Below are 22,023 nucleotides of genomic sequence, written 5' to 3' on the forward strand. Positions count from 1 at the left end.
TAAATACACCCTGCAACCAGCAGGGTTTATTGGCCCATTTCGCCCATTCTAAAATGTGTTATTTTTTTATTTTGTCTCATTTTTATTAGTCTTGTAAATTTATATCGATTTCCAAAAAATACTTTTTGTACGCCCACTCTTACGCCTACAAACCTCCCAGAACTACTATGCCCACACTTTTAAATTTGTTTCTCATTTTTTTCGCCAATAGATAATATCGGCGTTCGCTGACTAACAGAAAGTCGGAGAAGTCGACTCTAGCATTCCTATAGAATATCAGAGTGATTTGAAACTTTTTTTGTAAAAATAATTCTTTATTTATTTATTAGTTTATTTCCTGATGTAGCTACGCCCACTCTACCGCCCCAAACAACCCAAAAAAATCTCGGGCAAAATTTAATGAAAGGGATCTTTCAATATCTTTTAATATTATTGTATGCCTTGCCATTTTCCAAATCGTAAACCCAATAAAACATATCGTTAAAAATCGGTACATAACCCTCGTCTTTTCATTGCTTAAAATTGCCAATAAAAAAAGCATATTAGCTTAACAGAGAGTTTTGTGCAATTGAAGAGAGAATTTTGAGAGCGATGGTGAGACGGAGGGAATATAGCAAGACAACAGAAGAGCAGATAGTGTCTGCTTGCTTTCAAGAGAGCAAGGGTACTTAGCTGAACTTTGGACCTTGTGACTAGACCCATCATAGAATAATGTTGTATAATAATGTTATTTGTTAATCTCATTGTTTTTATATATTTACTGCAAAGGTATATACGCGTCAGTTGCCGATGGATTTATATGGATGATGGATGAATATCTTTTACATTAAATAACTAAATGAGATATATTGATTATTTCAATATATGTTTTGTTTATTTTATAGCTTTTAAGGAAAATGACTCTGACCATTAAGCCATGAACTGAAGTGAACCGGTTGTAGATACGATATAGATAAATGATTTCTTTCTGGCGATAAGGATAAAACGTGCTGACCATTTCGAGTAATGTGGCCAAGCTTGGCAGCTTCATTTTTAGTTTTTTTAATTTCAGCCGCAGCAAAATTAGCAGCTGCACGTGCCACCGCTGACTTGGATGCTGCAAGACGTCGTTCAATAGCCTCAGAGTGGTATATAGCAGACGCTGCTTGAGACTTTTGTTTCAATATTAAAGCTTGTGTTTGCTTTTCAGTGGCTATTCTTTGTTGATTTAACACATTTTCCTTTGCAGTCTCTAGTTGTTTCTGCGCAATAAAAACATTAGCAGAGGCCAGCTTAGCCACTGAAAAGGCGTTTAACACTTCACTGGTTGTGGGGCCAAGTCCAAGCGAAAGACTGTTGCTCCAACCTTGGTCCCAAAGCTGATGACTAAGATCTCTTGCAGTGCTTATCTCCTCCAGGGCGATTTCCCCCTTTGGTAACGTTATCGATCTGAAATCACACCGGACATTAACAGTGAATGCCATTATTGCCATCAATTGGACGACACCACAGCGATAATTTCTTATAGACATTTTCAAACAAGGAAACAAGAGAAAATCGATAACTACTGAACTTTTTGTCAATACTATTATACTATTAATACGAAAAATTTCGTTTATACTAAATTGGCTGTAAATGGCAATTTGAAAATAAATTTACGTTCAAAAAATCTCTGCAACTATGGTGCCGTCGATCAAAAGCTAGGAAAGATTTATGCTTGAGGGGTTTTAATGTTTATGTCTTATTAATTTGAATAACTTCTTTATTCAACTGTGGGTATATGGACTTTTAAAGTGCATTGGCTTAATTTCATTATATTGTGGCCTTGCATTGATTTGTGGAACATTTCGCAATCTGTTTTAATTTGTTTTTACTTTAACTATTTGTGTCTTAAAGATTTATTTTCAAATACAAATGTGTTTCGGCTGTTTTATTACAAAAGGCTTTGAGAGATGCATTGACCAGTGATTAAAAATGTTTGATATAATATGTTTGCTGATGAGTTCTCCAAATGAAATATATTATTTTCATTATTTATTAAATGTTCATAGTTATCGTTAATGCCATAATATAAAATTAAATAACATAACATCATTTATCTTGGTATCTCATAACTTGATTTTTTGGTGTTTCTTTAAATGAATAAAAATGTTTTTAGTTCGGCTGCTTAAACAAGCTAAAGTTTTGATTGATATTAATAATAAATTTACTCTACTCTTCATGTTTCAATATTTTAGGATTAAATATTTATATTCTTGTTAATTATAAATTTTTTTGAAAATCTTTAATATTGTCACCTACTAAGACAATTTTATCTTGGTCTAAACAGTCAACTTCTTTTAGCAACGCGCTGCCGCCCAACATAAACGCATATCCTGCATTAAATTTCATTTCATTTGCCCAATCAGCATCAGCAAAGCCCTTTACTTGGTTTCCAGTTTTGTGATATGTGATGTTCATATCCATGGTTCCAAACAAATATCGGAAAACAAGCTTGTCTGCAGTTTGGTGCTCTACGTGAGGATTCGTGTTCCGTTGAGATAACTTGCAAATGGCGTGCAATATATGGGGTCGGCTTTACACTGCTAAATACATAAGGGAACCTATCAGCGATCGATACTCTGTTATATTTACCTTGGCGCAACTAGCGTGGGCGCAGATCGACAGTTCTGCATCCCATAGTTGGCTAATAAGGACATTGTTACATGTCTTCGTTCACCAGCTCGCTTAACTTCAATTCAATATTTTAGGGTCCGCTATCATGTGTCTTGAACTTTTCAGCAATTTTTCTTTTTATGTCTCTCTCGGTAGGATAAATGATAATTAAGTCGTCTACGTAAACAGCAATGTCCTTCTGCTCTGTGAGATGTACGTAAAGGCACATCTTTTGATATCTAGACCTTTTAAAACCTCATCCAGTGCATTATTCCAGGATACTCCATATTGTTTTAAGCCATAGATGGCCTTTTGCATATAAATCAATTATTATGTCGCTAAATCAATTATTGAGTTCTGTGCAGCTGACTTAAACTCACCATCTAAAAGTTTTACGTCATGACGTACCATTATTGACCGTTTTTCGGGATCGTAGAGACGATACTTTTTTTCTCGTGTGAATATCCATCAAACACATACTCGATTCCTTTTGCCTGAAACTGCCTCTTCTTTGGTTTATACAGTGCAAAAACACGTGATCCAAAGGTGAAAAGATGCTTTACAGATGGCCTTCGCCCATTCCATAACTCAAAGGGAGTCCCTCCATTGAGATCTTTAGTTGGAAATCTATTACGCAAATAAGCGGTTTGCGCAGCTTCAGCACACAGAAATTCCAGTAAATTTGCGTGAATTAGGAGTCTTTTTGCCATTTCTATTAATGTGCGATTTGCTCGCTCAGCAATACCATTTTTCTGCGGCGTGTGAGTAGCCGTCAGTTGCCTTTTAAGTCCGAACTTTTTCAAAAAATAGTCAAATTGTTTTCTATTTTATACTCGTCTTGTGTTTCTTCTTCGACTTCCAAATTTTCTCAAGAATCATGCCAACTGGACAAAAGCATGATGACAAACGATTTAACATACTGCGACCTATTTGTAATTCGTCTTCTTCTTATCTTCTATACCCTCTTCATTTAATTACTTCTTCAATTTTGTTGTCTTAGGATGTATTTTTGTAATTATAAGTCTTGTAAATTTCTATCGATTTGCAAGAACAACAAGTTTGCCACGCCCACTGTAAAGCCCTAAAACTGCCACGCCCACATTATTAAAATATTGTTGGACATTTCTTAGAATTTTATTAGTCGCTTAAATTTCTATCGATTTGCAAAAAACTTCTTGCCACTCCCACTCTACCGCCCTAAAGCCGCCGAACCGATCACTCCCATCCTTTTGAACAATTTTTAAATTTTATCTAATTTTTTTTAATAATATCTATCGCGGGAACATGGGAACATCTACACCGATCAAACAGCGATTTTATCCAGTTTCACCGGCCGTAGAAAAATTTACTTATGGAGAAATCGATAGAATGTTTATAGGGGTACTATAAACCCTCTTATTTAAATAAAACAGTAATGCAGGATTTAGCCTCTTAAGTTTATTCGGTACTTTGCATTTCCAACTTTAGCAATCGACTGACTCCCTCTCCGTTACTGATCTGCCTCTCTGCTTGTTGCTACAGAGCCGATGTTGCGAAACAGAGAGAATGCCACACTTAATGTTTATATACTTAATGTTGCTAATGTAGCCTACTACATGTTAAAACTAGGGGTGATTTAGAAGTCAAATAGTGCTTGGAGTTTTTAAATGAGGCTGGTGGTGAAACCAGGAAACGTTCGTTTGTGCCTGGACGCCAGGTAAATTAATACGTGCACTGTAAAAGAAAAAAGAAAAGAAAATAAATACATCACCTAGTATCGACTGGATATTCACCAGACTGCCGAAAGCCAATATTATTTCGAAAATAGACCTTAAAGATGCCTCCTACTGGCATGTCTCCCTATCCAAAGGCTATAGTACTATATGTTGTAGTGACAGAAGAACCACGTGTGCTAATTGGAAAATTTGTGTCTTAAATATAGGTATTTTGACATGGAATAACGTAATATTTATTGTATGATTTATTGATATAAGTTTCTAAGGTTAGCAATCTAAAGAAAAATGTTCTTCGGATTCTATTGTTATGTTCTGATTTGATATAAATTTATTTATGGATACAATTTCTGTTTCTGATAATATAAATTAAGGTATTACATTGAGTTTAGTTAGCAAAATACTTTCCGCTATGTTATAAATATGGTTTTGTAAATGTAGGGGTACTATAAGCCCTCTTATTTAAAAAAAAGAGGAACGCAGGATTTAGCCTCTTCAGTTTATTCGGTACTTTGTATTTCCAGCTTTCGCATTCGACTGACTCCCTCTCCGTTACTGATCTGCCTCTCTGCTTGTTGCTACAGAGCCGATGTTGCGAAACAGAGAGAATGCCACCCGAAAGCGAACCATGACTTAATGTTTATACACTTAATGTTTATATACTATGTTGCTATACTGAACTTATGTATGCGTACCTCTAGCCTACTACATAAAATATCTATATTGAAATTAATTCTAGTAATATATTGGAGTAAGTGTATTTCGTTGTGTTCGTCATTGAGTGTCTTATATATTTTGTTATTGTAGTTTTTGATGAATTTTTTAATAATTGTTTGTTCTTGTTTTCTTTTGTGAAATTTTTTTTTGATCCTTTTGTGATATAAACGTCAACCCGTTGTCCTTATTAACGATATGTTTCGTAAATCGGGGCGTTAGTTTATTCCTTATATTTTTCTTTCTAAAGACTGTTTTACCTATCTTGATAGTTTCTGATTGGTTCCTATTTTCATTGCTCTTAGCTATACGGTCCTTCATTTTATCGTCCGTGTTCTTTTTAATGTTTGGGTAGATCGTGTTGCGAAAGTCGTTCAGTCTTTGTAGGTAGTCGTGTTCGTTGTTTTGATTTATAATGACTTTCTTCTGTGGAAAATCTGGAGTGTGTGTATTTTGTTGTCGAGTGAACTGCGTTATTTTAAGTTGTCAATGTTTTAAAGAAGATGTCTTCTTGGTGACAAGCGAGTGTTTCTGTTTTTCTTTTGTTTAGTATTATTCTGTATATTTCGGTTAGAGACGAATGGAGACTTTCCACTGGGGAATTACTCGAAAATTGTTGAAATGAAGTCATGTGTTATTCTATGCTATACTGAGCACAAAAGTCTTTAAAAAGTTTGTTTGCGAATTCCGGACCTTGATCGCAAATTAGTTTTTTCGGAAGTCCGAATGTCGAGAGAAAAGTCTTCATTGATTTTACTATGTTGAGACTGTCTCTCGATGGTACTGTATACCCTGCCGCAAATTTAGAAAATTTGTCAATCATAGTTAGTATTTATTTTTCCGTTGATTGTATAAATGTCTACGGGTATAATTTGCATTGGGTCTAGGGGAGTTTCTGTTTCTGAATATTCGAGTCTTTGCGGTTGCCTGTCGTACTTAAGTGTTTGGCAGACGTCGCAGTCGTTAATAATTTTTGAAACTTTGGTCTTTAGTAGTGGGAAGTATATTGACCCTTTTAAATGAGCTACTGTCTCGTCTATTCTCCTCTGGTTGTTTGCTAAGTGGTATTTGCTTATTTCTGTTTCTTGTTCGTGTGGGTCGGTTATGTCTTTTAAGAGGTTCGTGCATCTAATAACCTTGTATAGATTGGTTAGTAAAAAGTATTCTATCAAGGTTTCTTCAATAGTTTTCAATATTTCGGTGGGTGAAAGATAGCACAAGTTTTGTTGGGCTTAAGTAAATGTTTTAGAATATTAGACATCTTTTCTGTATCGTAATGTGTCTCTGATATTGTTCTTTTCATTTTGCTTTTGAACGGCAAGGAAATTGATCTTTCGACTTGTTTTGTGACTTTGAAGACGATTTGTAAGTTGAATTCGTTTAGTGGTTTACTAGAAAGGAAAATTATGTAGGAAGTGTTTTTGTTTCCGGGGGGACAATGGAATTAGTATTAACTTCGGCCGTCACACGGCTACGAGCGTTTGCTGCCACGTTCTGAAATCCTTTCTTGTATATTATCTCATAGTCGTATTCCAGTAATTGTAGTTTCCATTGAACCAGTTTTGAATTTGGTTCTTTAATATTCATAAGCCACGTTAATGGTCTATGATCCGTAACAATCATAAATTTCTGTCCGTATAAGTAGGGGCGAAAGTGTTTTGTTGCCCAGATAATGGCTAAAATTTCTTTTTCTACGGTTGAATAGTTTACTTCCGTACTGATAGCGTTCTAGTAGCGAAGGACACAGACCTATCATGGTTAAGCGTGCCTTGGGACAATACCGCCCCCATGGCGAAGTTACTAGCGTCCGTGATTAATATAGAGGGTTTGCTAAAGTCGGGGTATTGAAGGATAAGGTCGTTGCATAGCAGCGTTTTGCAAGTTTCAAAGGTTCTAATGTATCATCTATTTTGACTGTTGTTTTGCCTTTTAGTTGTTGAGTCAGAGGTTTAGTGATCGCTGCGAAGTTTCTTATGAATTTTCTATAATAACCGAGTACTCACAGAAATGACATAATTTGTTTTTGGGTTTTTGGCATAGGAAATACCTTAATGGCAACCAACTTATGAGGGTTAGGATTTATACCAGAATTGGTAACCATGTGAACCAGATATTCAATTTCTTTCCTGAAAAATTGTGATTTCTCCGATTGTAGTTTTAGGTTTGCTGTTCTTCGTTGGTCAAATACCAGCTTTAGATCATTGACATGTTCCTGGAGTGATGATGAAAAGACTATGATGTCATCGAGATAAATTAGGCAACATTTACCGTTAAGGTCTGCTAGTATGTTGTCCATCACTCTTTGGAAGGTTGCTGGTGCGTTGGTGAGGCCGAAAGGCATTCTGAAAAATTCGAAATGTCCGTCTAATGTCGAAAAGGCCGTCTTGCTAATGTCTTTGGGATACATTTCCACTTGATGAGAAATAAGCTGTGAAATATTTTGCTCTAGCTATCCTGTCTAAAACGTTGTTTATAATGGGCAAGGGACAAATCTTGACGGTCTTCTTGTTAAGCTTTCTAAGGGGAGTGGTTATTTGTCTTTGTATCTACTGTCTTTCTATGGGGCTATGCCGGAATGGTTTTGAATGTACGGACATTTTTGAATGTACAGACTTCGTCTGTAGTCTGTATTCTATGTTTAACCAGGTTCGTGAAGGTTAGGTTATCTCCCTCATGGTGAAAAAGTTTTGGAAATTTCTTGCAAAGGTTTTTTAATGCTGTAAATTCCTCGACGTTTAAGTGTTCATTCCTCAGTTGGGTAAGAATGTCGGTCTTGTCTTAGGGTATTTAGCCGCCGTTTACAGAAGTTAACATTCGAATACTATTTCAATTGTCTCTTTTATTTCGATCTGTACTCTAGCTTGGTTCAACAGCGACTGACTACCGCGCTCTCTGCAGAGTGGCGAGTCGATCAGTCGATAAGTTTCTCGATAATATTTGTATGTATGTATATAGTAAGGATGGGTGTATGAATGTATAAGCTTGTGACTAGATTGGCTATGTATAATTAGGTATGTATGACTAGGAATGTATGACTAAGAGTAAAGGAAGAGGGTAGAAGGAGCAGCCTACTACAACTCGGCCGTCCTGACAACTAGATCTCCCGATCGTAGGATTTTATAACAATTAACGTTTCTTAAAGCTAAGGGTCCTGTTTCTCATTTTATTCTTCTTAGTAGAGATACTTTTAAACGGTCTTAGACATTTTTTAGGTTTTCTTTTCTTCTTGTTTGTTTTCTTTGTTTTACAATTGCTTCTTAAATTATACTTTCTATTTTGTACAGAGTTTCTTAAATTATACTTTCTATTTTGTACAGAGTTTCTTAAATTATACTTTCTATTTTGTAGACTCTTAATTTTTCTTTGCCAGTGTTTTATATTCTGTATGCTCCATACACCCCGGTAAGGATTGCGAGAAATTTGAAATCCATCAACATCTTCCAGAAGGAAGCGATCATTTTTGAGAACTTTGCTTATGACATAGGGTCCTTTATGCTTTGGAATTAACTTCTTAGCTATGGCTGTTTTTGAGTCAACATTTTTAACCATGACGTAGTCGCCTTTTGTGAACACTCCTGATCGTTTTCGTTTTTTGTCAACATATTCTTTATTGTATGCTTGTGCTCTTTTCTGACTTGCCTCGCCTTTATTTCTAATACTTTTTAAATCTCTTTCTTCAATCGTTTCTCCAATTTCCTCAATTTTTTCTTTTAACTCAGCCATAATTTGTCCTTTTTGTTGTAAACCAAATAACATTATGCTAGGATACTGTTTAATGCTGCGGTGTTGTGTATTGTTCAGGGTATATTCGACCTTTTCTAAGACTAAGTCCCAGTGTAGACCTTGATCAGGTTCAATTAACTTGCTAATCATTGGACCAAGACTTCGGTTTATACGTTCAACTTGACCGTTGGCTTGTGGCGATCCTGTTGCAATTTTTATGTGTTTAACATTGCATTCTTTCAAAAATGAGTCAAAATCGCCAGACGTGAAACATGCTCCTCTATCTGATATGATACACTTAGGCCTACTGTATGCTCTGAAGTAGTCGTTTAACGATTGTATGACTTCTTTTGTGTTCGTAGTTTTTGTTGCGTATAGTCTGACAAACTTTGTGAATGCATCTACTATCACTAGAATATGTTTCTTCGGTCTACCCAAGTCTACTGGACCATAATGGTCAATATGGATGATTTCAAAAGGTTTGTTTCCCTTAGGTATGTTGTGTAGAAATCCTTCTGTTTTTCCTGTTTTGGGACTGAATGAAATACATTTTAAACAGTTGCTGATATGTGTACTACACTTCTGTTTTAAATTTGGAAACCAATAGTTTTTTATTATAGCTTCTATCATTTTGTCTCTTCCTACGTGTCCAAGTTCGTTGTGATACTTGTATAACACTTGTTCTTCCATTTCTATCGGAACTTAGAACAGCAATCTATTTTCATTTGTCTTTTGGTAAACTATACCATTTCTCATCTCATACAATTTATTTTCTATGTTTTCTAACAATTGCCTGATTTCTTTTAATTTTGTATCTTTCCCTTGACATATTACTAGATTATCTTCGAAACTGTTTGTTTGTATTACCATAATATTTGTACACCTACTTAGTGCGTCAACATGTTGCATGCGGCTACCTGCCCTATGCACAATTTCAAAATCATAACCTTGAAATTCTAAAGCCCACCTGGCTATCCTAGGGTTTAGCTCTTTTTTGCTTAGGGTCAAAACTAATGAGTTGCAGTCCGGTGACTATTTTAAATGTCCTCCAATGAAGATAAACTCTAAATCTACGTAACGAATACACGATGGCTCAAGTTTCTAACTCGAAACTGTGGTATTTTGATTCAATATCTGTTGTCCGTTTTGAAAAGAATGAAACTGGGTGCCATTTCTGGTCCTCCTTCTTTTGCATAAGTACAGCACCGAATCCAGAAGAACTTGCATCACAATGCAATTCTGTTTCGTGTTTATGGTTGTATATAGCTAAGACCGGTGACTGTATTAATTTATCTTTTAACATATTAAAACAAATCATTTCTTCACTACCAAATTTGAACGGTTTATCTTTTTTAAGAATGTCGTGCAGTGGTTTAGCTAGTCTAGAAAAATCTTTTCGTCGACGCACATCGACGCACATACGTAAGTCTCCAGTTTTCTTTTTCACTAAAACAATGGGCGATGCATATTCCGAGTCGCTTGGTCGTATAAATCCGTTTTCCAAATATTCGTCAATTGGTTCGATCAATTGAGCAGGGTGCGCATGTAACCAGACTTGCGCGTTTCCTTTAAGTTTAGTGATGAGTAAGATGCGTAAATGGTTGTGCCACTGTTATCCAGGCACGCGCGCAAGTTTTCCCATCGTAATTGGTTATCGTCTCTTTGGCGAGACCGAGAACATTAACTGGAAAACGCTGGCTCTCCGCTCTCTCGTTGGATCGCTGCGGCGAGTGAAATGTTGTGTTCTCTTTTGTGGCGCCAGCCTGCGTAAACTGCGCCGTCTGGATAACGGAACTAACTGTAGCCTTGCTTTGCTCTGGTTGTTGTTGTTCTTGGAACTGCAAGCTCGATCGTGTTCCGTTAAGCATTGCCTTCGCTTCTGCTAGCTTTGCGCGTAGTTGCTGTAGCTCGAACATGTTTGTCTCCCTCTCACTGCCAGTTTCGGTTTGTTCTTTTCTGTTCATCGCATTCACACTTACGTGATCGGTGTTAATTTCACAATTCTGGAAATCCAGTGAAGAAAAAATGTCGTTTCTTGGTGGAGCGTTTTTCTGTGGGTGCTCCGGTGGACAATCGCCCCGAACTGCCGTTGGGATGTCTTGCAGCCTCGCGATTAATTCGGCTTTTGTGCCTTCCGTATTTTGACCTAGAATACGTAGCCAATCTTTTAGAGTTATCAGCGAAAAGTCGTTCAGGATGATTTTATCGTCCATTTTGGATTATTAATCCCACTTCTGAGATTTTAGCCGCCGTTTACAGAAGTTAACATTCTCTTTTATTTCGATCTGTACTCTAGCTCGGTTCAACAGCGACTGACTGCCGCGCTCCCTGCAGAGTGGCGAGTCGATCAGTCGATAAGTTTCGGAAATTTGTGTTGTTTTACACGAAAAGGCTATCGGGTTCTTGGAAGTTTCTTCTAGAACATGGAGTTCTGAGGCTGTATACTTTTCTGTGTGCATTACGATTTTGAAGTGTTCAGTTTCTAGTACAGATGTTTTAATATTGACTATTGCCTTCACTCTTTGTAAGATGTCCATACCTATTAATCCATTGAATAATTGGTGAAATCTGAACAGAATTAGTTTGTAAGATGTAGTATCTGAGAATTCTTTTAATAACGGTACTCCGGTTTCTTAGTAGACTTCGTGCACGTTAAGTGAGGTTTTAATTGAAATTGGGTTTGTTAGAGTAATTCGGCCCGGGTTTAGGATTAATTCAGGGATAATGATTGACATAGTTGCCCCTGTGTCTATTAGGAATTTTAGAGGGTATTTGGATTTTGGGTGGATTATAATGTATGGCAAGGGGGACCCGGTCTCTCGTTTAATTAAGTACCCTGTTTGTTTTTCGAGGCACTTGGTAGAAAATTTTAATAATACATTTTTCTAATAAAGTTGGAATTGGACGTTTAGAATCAGCTAGGTTATGTAGTTCGGATAAGAGAGTTTGTTCGTCTCGCTTGTCGGAAGTTAAGGCTGGCTCCGGATGAGTGAAGAGCATCGTCGGCCTTACCTTCGATTTTCTGCCTAATTGCCCTTAGAAGCATTTGACCGTAGGGTGTCTTATCGGTTCCTCTGATTAACAAGAGAATTTCTTCTACGTTGCTTATGTTATTCGTGTGGTGTAGTGGTAGACTTCTTTCCTTATTGCTAGAATTTTTAATATGTGTAATGTAGCGGTTTGTTATTGTTTCTTATATTTTTGTGCAATATAAATAGTTTTGTCTCAGCGGTAGTACAAATGGGTATAGAGTTGTTTGTTTTTATAAATACATTTTTCTTTTTATTATTATTATTATTATTATTTGTTTATTTTTCTTATTTTGTTTAAAGCTTCAGTGACTTCACTTCTAGTATGTTGAAGCGTTTGCTTGACTTACTTCAGTGACCTGTTGAACAATGAACCGATTCGCGTCCAGCGTTGGATAGGTTAAGGCTTGTCACTAGTTTAATATTTGATAGTGAACCATTCCCTTTATTGTTTTTGTACGTTTCGTTCTTGTGTATAATATTTTGTGCATAATATTATGTGTATAATACTTTCTTTGTTTTGTTTTGCTTTGTCTTCTTTTTATTTTTTCTGCTCATTGTATTATGTCCGGAAACATGAAGTGCACCCAATCTACAAGCTACAATTTCTTCTGCATCGTAGAATTACCGTAGAAGAACCACACAAGCGCAAAGGCCAATCCAACGCACGAACTGTCAAGAATATGGCTATACAAGAGCATACTGCACATTGCGTCCAGTTTGTGTTATCTGTGGAGAGCTTCAAGACTCTGCTCATTGCAAGACAAATAAAAGTTATCCCAATACTAAAAAGTGCGGAAACTGTGGCGGTAACCAAACAGCAAACTATAGAGGCTGTCCAATATACAAAGACCTCAAAAGCCGGCTTCACCCCCGAGTAACGCCTGTACGCCTCCATAACGCACAGAATACACTTGAAACCTCAGAAATAAACCCAGACGTATCTTTCTCAACCGCAAAGAGATCCTCATTTGGCCCGGGGATCACCTCACAAAATGTGACTTTCGCAAACGTCCAGAAATCGGGACTTACTAAGCCTAGCACTACGACAACCACTCTACATTCTGCTCAAATTGATCCGACACCGAATCCTCGATTACTGACGCAACAACAAAGCAATATTGAAACCATGAAACCATACTTTGCAGCAGAATATGATTGAATTCATGTTCTTCATGCGGACTACAATGCAAGACCTCATGCGCAACCAAAATCTCCTCATGGAGATGCTAATATCACAACGTTCCACATAATCAATGGTTGCCCTACGAATATCATTGTGGAACGCCAACGGCGTTTCACGGCATAAACTTGAAATAGCTCAATTTCTTCATGACAATCAAATTAACGTCATGCTCTGTCGGAACAACATCTCACTGCTAAATATATCTTCCGAATAAGGGGCTTTTTGTTTTACGGAACAAATCATTCAGACGGAAAAGCACATGGCGGAACCGGTATCCTGATTAGAAATCGCATCAAACACCACCATTATAGCGAGTTTGCAACTAATTACATGCAGGGCACATGTATAAACGTACAACAAGGAAGCGGCAATCTCAGCCTCGCAGCGGTATACTGTTCCCCACGTTATAGTATATCCTAACAACAATTTCTGGACTTCTTCAACACTCTAGGGGACCATTTCATTGCTGCAGGTGACTACAACGCCAAACACAACCACTGGGGATCACGCCTCGTCACCCCTAAAGGAAAACAGTTGTATAACGCCATCATAAATGTAAATAGAACTTGACTACGTCTCTTCAGGCAGACCATCATACTGGCCGACCGACCCGAACGAAATTCCTGATTTTATCGATTTTGCAATGACTAAAACATCCCTCGAAACCTCATTAGTGCCGAATCCCTACCGGATACATCATCTGACCACTCGCCAGTCCTCTTAATACTGAACGCCCTCAAATGCCTTGAGACTAGAAAGCAGACTAGCAGGTTAACATCAAAAAGAACAAACTGGATCAAGTACAGAAAATATATAAGCTCACATATCGCGCTAAATCCAAAGCTTAACTCTGATGCCGATATTGAAATACTCTAGAGAGTGTCTTAGCTGCAGCTGCCCTAGGATGACAAACCTTGTGGCAAGTCCATAGATCGCAATTCGCAAAGCAACGACTAATAAATGCTTCACGTAAACTCTCTAATGCACTCATGTATAGGACAACTATCAACATCCAGCAGTAAAAACGCACTATGGATAGCAAATCCTAGTTTAACTACCCCGGCAGAAACTATTTCACCTTTAAGAACCATCGCTGGTGGATGGACCCGAAGCGATAAAGAAAGTGCTACTACATTCGCAACGCACCTTCAACATGTGTTCCAGCCGAACCCTGCTACAAGTTCGTTTGTATTACCGACGCTAACAGACGACAACCAAACACCACATGATCCAATCGAATTTCGAGCCAACGAAATAGCAAAAATTATAAAGGATCAACTAAATCCGAAAAAGTCCCCAGGATATAATCTAATAACTCCAAAGATGATTATTGAGCTTCCATACTGTGCTATATGCATCTGTATCTCCCTGCTCTTTAACGCTATCACAAAACTCGGGTACATCCCAGAGAGATGGAAATAGTTGATCATAGTAACGATTCCGAAGGCAGGAAAGGACCTTTCAGTTTCTTCATCATACAGGCCTATAAGCCTATTGTCTTGTCTTTCGAAACTCTTTGAAAAGTGTCTGATGACCCGGATCACCCCCTACCTGATGACACGTAACCTTTTTCCAGCGCATCATTTCGGCTTTCGAGAGAAACATGGAACCATTGAACAAGTCAATCGAATAACTCGACCAAATAAAAATAATACGACTTTGACTAGGACACACAAACATAACCCACCAACACTACCTAAATCCCAATTCAATACCAACTTGCCCGTTTTGCCAAGGTGATAGTTCAATAAGCCACATATTAAACTCATCTACAAGCCAAACAAGATATATTTAACAACACCAACCCTCTAGACCTTCTTAGCAAACCCAATCCAGACAACATACAAAAACTCATACTTTTCCTCAAAAAAACCAAACTATACCACAAAATCTAAAAACAAAACAGGCAATTGTACATAACAAGCCAGCAATTAGTTAGCAAATTAGATATAAACTAAATTATGATATAATAACATTGTAAATAAATATAGCTGTAAGCCCCGTAGCTAATGCTATACTATCTAAGTTAGTCTAGTTTTGTAAACTATTCTATCTTTCATAATAAATAAAACAAAAATATCAGAAAAACAAACTGCTTTCGAAAAACGCGAATATTGCAGAGGAATCTTTCTGGATGTCTCCCAGGCTTTTCACAAGGTCTGGCTAGATGGTTTAATGTTTAAAATCAAAGCAATGCTCCCCCAAAACACCCACAAACTCTTGAAGTCGTATCTCTACAATAGAGCCTTTGCTGTGAGATGTAACTCTGATAAGTCCAAAGGCAGCGTACTTGGACCTACCCCATACGTCCTTTATACAGCAGATACACCCACAACGACGACACAGCGATTTTAAGTCGATCCAAATGTCCTCTACAAGCAACAACTCAACTCTCTCGTCACTTAGTGGCTGTGGAGAAGTGTATATCTGATTGGCAAATCAAAATAAACGAACAAAAATGTAAGCAAGTAACATTCATACTCATCCGGCAGAACGGCCCTTCGATCACTTTGAACAACACCGTACTCCCGAAAGCAAACGAAGTTACTTATTTTGTAGAGCACCTCGACCGAAGGCTCACTTGGCGTAGGCACATCGAAGCCAAAAGAACACATCTGAAGCTTAAGGCTAGTAGTCTCCATTGGCTTATCAACTCACGGTCATTCCTCGGTCTTGACCACAGGGTCTTACTCTACAATTCCGTATTAAGACCAATTTGGACATACGGCTCCAAACTATGGGGAAGAACACGTTGTGGAGGCCGAGTAGAACCGCATTTTCTAAGGTTTAGTTTAAATAATTATAATTATTATTATTTTATTTTATTTATCCTTTTTTTGTAATTCATTTAATTTATTGAGTTTATTATTTATTTATTTATACGTTGTTGTATGTTGTTCAAGTTACGGGGTGTGGACTGTCACCCGCTCTCCGCTCCCTCTTACGCTCCCCACTCCCTCTCACGCTCTCCCGCTCTTCACCACAGAGTCTCCGAGGAGTCTCCGCTGCGCTTGGGAGAACCCAACTCATTAGAATAAGCTTTAGTGTGAAATAACTACCACGATCAATAAACGTACGCCCGGTCGCGCCCGCGCATTTACAAAGTCAAGTGTTCGCTTTTCTCCGAGTGTTCGATTTTCAGCAAACTAGGAAATTTCCAGGACCAGCAACCCCATCACCCTAACATTTTGGTCCTTCGAGCCGGATATCCTGGATTTTTCAAGTTTGTCCACCAGCGACCAACTTATAAGATAAGTACGAAATTTCCATTCCTTTTAATTGCCGGTCTGCAGCAAAAGGTTTGAAAATCCAATTTCGTTCAATTTGCTGTAAGATTTATTGTCAAATCTAACGGATTTCTCCGACAAAAGGCAATTAAAGGAAATTACTTATCCATTTTCACGGGCGCCGCCATATTACCCACCGTTCTAAATTTCTAAGTCCCAATTTTCCGAATATATTTAAATATTCATTCAGTCCAAAAAATGAAAAATTCCAAATGTGAAGAAAGTGAAATTAATTTGTGCCAAGTTCAGTGAAAATTCCTAAAGTCCAACACTCTGCCAAAAGTGGCAAAAATTCTATTCTCGTTTTCACTGTGTCCAACGCAAGCCAAATTTTTTTCGCAAATTTCGCACATTTTTTGCTTCAACTCCGCAGTCCGCTTAACACAATTCGCTTTGCTATACTTTCAAATACAATAAACAACACATACCCTCTGGCCATTCCAAGTAAAATATTAATTAAATATTTACCCGCCATTTACCCATATACATTGCATGCATTACATCTCCATATAAATACATATACGCATACATCTCCATATACATACATATAAGCATACATCTCCATATACATTACACATATTAGCGGCATACATTGCGCAGATTATCTGCATTCCCTTTAACCAAAGTGTACCAAAGTTTACATTGCCTGTTTCCCAAGTGCCGACGCGGAAAAGGCGTATAACCAAAGTTTACCTAAGTTTTGATTGTTTCCCGTCGGCAAGTCCATACCACAAATAAAATTTATTCCAAGTGCCGACGCGGAAAAGGCGTTTTATTTTCCATCAATGTTTTTCCGTAAATTTCCAAATTAATTTCCGAACAATAAATACATTTTAAATTAAATTAAACATTTTTAATATTTATTAAATTATTTTTTAAATTTTTTTGAAAATTTTCAAAAAAATAATCATCCATAAATAAATAATACGGCCAAATACAAGTCGTTCACCCGACAAATATTTCCTTTTCGTATTGCTGGGATATTAGTTTGTGGTTGTTTTAGAAGTATTTACAGCGCGGAGAAAAGACTTCAATTCCAGTCATTCCATTTTCTCCGTTTCCAGTTGTAAATAAAAGAATAAAATTTTCTTCCTTCTAATAAACATTTTATATCACCGTGTTCCAATTTCCAAGGGTTCCAACCATAAATAAGGTGGACCCAATTACCGCAAATCACAGGTCATTTATACAATTCGCTGTTCACTCCGAGTCACCTGTCCGATCAGTCTAAACTACGACGTTTCCACTTCGTAAATTTTACACCACTTAAATTATTAAGTGCAGTCTGAGGAATCTGTCTACTTTTTCAAAAGTTTGACCGGGCTCCAAAACCGCTTCCCTTCCATTTCGTATTTCTTCGATTATGCCCATCGGGGACGATAAGAAGAAATTGTCCGCTGACAAGCCCAGGTCTATTTTTTCACCACAAGGGCCCAAGAGTCCAAGAATCCCAAGCATTTCGGGGAGAACGCCTGCGCAGATTTCCGACGACTGTGCTACTCCATCCAAAGCCACAGTACAGCGCATAGCTAAAAATATGGCTGCTTCAGATCTAGCGCTAGCCAAATTCATTTCGGTTTCTGACCGCTTAAGCGAATTTGAGGCTCAGATCAACACTCCGGAATCCGCAGCTCCAACTGTCACGATGCTTGGCGCCCGTCGCGACCAAGTCCGAACCCTATGGGACAAGGTTGAAAAGGAATACGATCTCTGCTCAGAGTGCCTTGTGTCAGCACGCGAAGCGGCAGCAAGCAACATGCCTATTCTCAGGGCTAAATACAATTATTGCTATTCAGTCTATGAAAGGTGTGTTGCCCAGCTCGTTGATAAAATCGAGCAGGGCACTTCTCAGTCCATCCCAACCGCGAACGCTGCGCCCCAGGCCTACATTTCCTCTGGCTGTCGGTTGCCTCCATGCGATACAGAAGTTTTCACAGGCGACTATCTTCGCTGGCCGACTTTCCGGGATCTTTTCACAGCCATTTATATCAATAATCCACGGCTGACTCCGGTTGAAAAGTTATTCCATTTAAATGCCAAAACAAGTGGCGACGCGCATGCCATAGTTTCGATTTCGCCTCTCACCAACGAGGGTTTCCGCTCTGCGTGGGAAAACCTGATAGAGCGTTTCGAAAATAAACGATTGTTGGTAAACAGTCAATTGAAAATACTGTTTAATGTGCAGTCGATACCACAGGAATCTGGGGCGGCCTTGAAGGTACTGCAAAGTACTGTTCAAGGTTGCTTGACTGCCTTAGAACTGTCAGGCATCAACACTGAGAACTGGGACTGCCTGCTGGTATATCTGTGCTCATCCAAGCTCCCGAAGATAACTCTCTCCTTATGGGAGCAGTCGCTACATAAGAAAGCCGACATCCCGACATGGGGAGAGCTGAACACCTTCCTTACAGAACGTCATCGAACCTTAGAGGCCATCGATGATGTGAGACCGTCCGTACCGAGTCAGTCGCATTCCAAAGCGATAAACTCAAGTGGGCCCTCTAGAAAATTAAATTCCTATGAGACGAGAGTGGCTCCAAAATTGAAAAGTTGCGACTTGTGCAACAAGGAGAACCATCCTGTCCGAGTATGTCCGCGTTTTCTCCAAATGTCGGTTGACGACCGGTCAGCCTACATTAAACGGAAGCAGTTATGCTTAAACTGCTTCGCAAAGGGACATCAGCTTCGTGAGTGCAAAAGCACTCACAATTGTTTTACTTGCCGTGGCCGGCATCACACGTTGTTGCACCGAAACAACCTCTGTTCCAGCAATTCAAGCCCTTCAAATCCTGCAAGGCCAATTTCCGCTAATCAGGCCAATTTCGTTCCAAATGAGCAAGCCGGTGTTCAGAATTATTTCGCCACAGGCTCAAGAGCTATCCTTCTTGGCACTGCCATAATCAATATTTCCCATCTTGGCACTAACTTTAAGGCACGCGCCCTGATTGACTCCGGATCAGAGGCGACATTCATAACCGAGCGACTGTTCAATCTAATTAGATTGCCATTCCAGGTGGTTCAAGCCCAAGTCTCGGTCTTAAACCAAACAGTAGCTGCTCAGTCCAAGAAGCTCTGCAGTTTCACCATCCGATCTCCGACTAGGCCCGCGTTGCAGTTGGAGACGACGGCCTATGTCCTCCCTCAACTAGCCGGAAATCTGCCTTCCTACCCAATTCCGCAAAATTTCCTTCGGGATCTTCCCGATTTTCCATTGGCGGATCCAAATTTCTATGAGAGCGCACAAATAGATGTACTTATCGGAGCCGACATCCTGCCTTCGGTGCTTCTGAGTGGAGCAAAAACCAACATCTGTGGCTCTCTCTTGGGGCAAGAGACCATTTTCGGCTGGGTACTAACTGGGCCAGTGTCAGCCTCAGCCCAAAGCAGAATTTCCTCTTTTTCGACGCAGATCTCCCACGCGTACGATAATTCACTGGACAAACTCCTCACAAAATTTTGGGAGGTGGAGGATATACCAACAAAGTTGGTAAAAGAATCCGATTCCATGTGCGAGAAGAATTTCCTCCAAACGACCACGAGAAACGAGTGCGGCAAATATGTCGTTACTCTGCCCTTTCGCGACCCAGAACATATCGGTTCCGGGCTAGGGCATTCTAGGTCTTTCGCGTTGGCTCAGTTCTAAAGAAATGAGCAGCGTCAAAAGAGATGAGGCCTTGAAAGCGAGATACGATTCGGTGATCCAGGAATATCTCGACTTAAAGCAACGCCTATTATATGCCACATCACGCCGTCTTAAAACCGGAAAGCGTGACTACAAAACTCCGTGTAGTATTCAATGCCTCCAGCCTTCATTGAATGGTACCAGTTTAAATGATATCCTTCATGCTGGCCCTGTCTTACAGTCCGACTTGACCATTCAAATTCTGAAGTGGCGCTATTTCCGATACATGTTCAGCGCCGATATCGAAAAAATGTATCGGCAGATCTGGGTAGATCCGAAACACACTCCATTCCAGCGAACACTTTTCCGTAACAATAAAGGGGAAATCAGAGATTTCGAATTGAAAACCGTAACCTTTGGAGTCAATTGCGCGCCTTTCCTGGCCATCCGAGTACTGCAGCAGCTAGCAGCTGACGTAGAACTCAGCCATCCAAAAGCTAGCAATGTCATTCGAAATTTCATGTATGTGGATGATGTTCTAGCCGGAGCGGACTCCACGGAAGAAGCTCAGCTCATGGTGCAAGAGCTCCGAGACGCTCTGAATTCCGCCGGATTTCCATTGAGGAAATGGACCTCCAACCAAAAGGAAGTTTTAGCGGCCATTCAGAGCAACCATCTCTTAAATACTGATTTTCTCGAGATCGATGCAGAAAGTACTGCCAAAACCCTCGGCATTCGCTGGAAAGCAACCTCCGACGAATTCTTCTTCGTCCCGCCAGAGTTGGCTATCGAAACGTCCTTTACAAAACGCCAAGTCCTGTCCCAAATTGCCAAATTGTTCGACCCTGCAGGCTGGTTAGCGCCGTTTATCGTTCGAGCTAAAATTTTCATGCAGGAGATTTGGCTGCAGGAGCTTGGGTGGGACGAAAACATTCCAAATGAGCTTTTTCAGCGATGGCTTAATTTTCTCCAAAGTTATTCAGTTTTAGAGCAGATACGCGTTCCACGCTGGCTATCGTTTCGTCCAGATTTCAAGGTCGAACATCATGGCTTTTGCGATGCATCGCAAAAGGCTTATGGGGCGGCAATATATGTCCGCGTAGAAGTGGGCAGCACCATTATGGTGCAACTCCTAACCGCGAAAACCCGGGTAGCACCAGTCAAAACGGTTTCGCTCCCAAGACTGGAGCTGTGCGGAGCGTTATTGCTTTCCGAAATGGCTGCAGCCATCATTCCGCAGATGCCTACGATTAACTCCGAACTTTACTGTTGGACGGACTCCACGATAGTGCTTGCATGGTTAAGCAAGCCAGCGTGCCAGTGGACTACATTTGTAGCCAATAGGGTGACGAAGATCGCCCAGGCCACAAAAACAGAGAATTGGTCTCATGTTCAATCTGAGCATAATCCAGCAGACCTGGCAAGTAGAGGAGTTTCCCTCCAAGATCTAGCCGATAGCCAGTTATGGTGGCACGGACCGACTTGGTTGCAAAATCCACGCAACCAATGGCCAACTCAGGTCGACAACGCTCCGGTGACCGACCTGGAAAAGCGTGCTCTAAAAGTCAATCTTGCAAAAGCTCCTTCTGAAGAGTTGTTGTCACGTTTCTCCAAGCTAGAAAAAGCTCTACGAGTCCTTGCTTATGTTCATCGCTTCATTCAGCGGTGCAGGAAGCAGACATCTTCATCTGATGTGCATTTGCTGGCCACTGAAATCGCCGCCGCCGAGCGGTTCCTAATTTCGAACACTCAGCGCAGAGAATTCTCTGTGGAATATCACTGCCTAAGTGAAAAGCGTCCAGTGCCAAGTTCAAGTGCCATCCTAAGCATGAACCCGTTTCTAGATCCGCAAGGACTGATCAGGGCATGCGGCCGTGTGGCGGCTTCCGAAAGCCTTCAATACAATGAACGCCATCCAGTGATTCTTCCGTACAACTGCCTGCTTTCTCGCCTCCTTGCGAATTTCACTCATCGCATAACTCTCCATGGTGGTAACCAGTTAATGGTGCGCCTCATCCGGTCGAAATACTGGATTCCGAGAATTAAGAACCTGATGAAAGCAGTAGTTAATTCGTGCAAAGTATGTGTGATCCACAAAAAGCGGCTGCAAAGCCAA

General features: G+C 39.6%; 1 protein-coding gene across 1 annotated transcript; it reads right to left on the bottom strand.

Annotated features, from left to right (window-relative positions):
• LOC116801744 lies at positions 1–4,036 on the bottom strand. The gene is made up of 2 exons (XM_032723000.1): positions 2,614–4,036; positions 1–1,428 (listed from the first exon to the last, which is right to left on the bottom strand). The coding sequence occupies exons 1-2, from the start codon at positions 2,676–2,678 to the stop codon at positions 888–890; spliced, it is 606 nt and encodes a 201-aa protein (XP_032578891.1). The 5' UTR covers positions 2,679–4,036; the 3' UTR covers positions 1–887.
• Positions 4,037–22,023: the final 17,987 nt, after the last annotated feature.

This window comes from Drosophila sechellia, chromosome 3R (genome assembly GCF_004382195.2).
Source record: "Drosophila sechellia strain sech25 chromosome 3R, ASM438219v1, whole genome shotgun sequence".
Taxonomy (NCBI): Eukaryota; Metazoa; Arthropoda; class Insecta; order Diptera; family Drosophilidae; genus Drosophila; species Drosophila sechellia.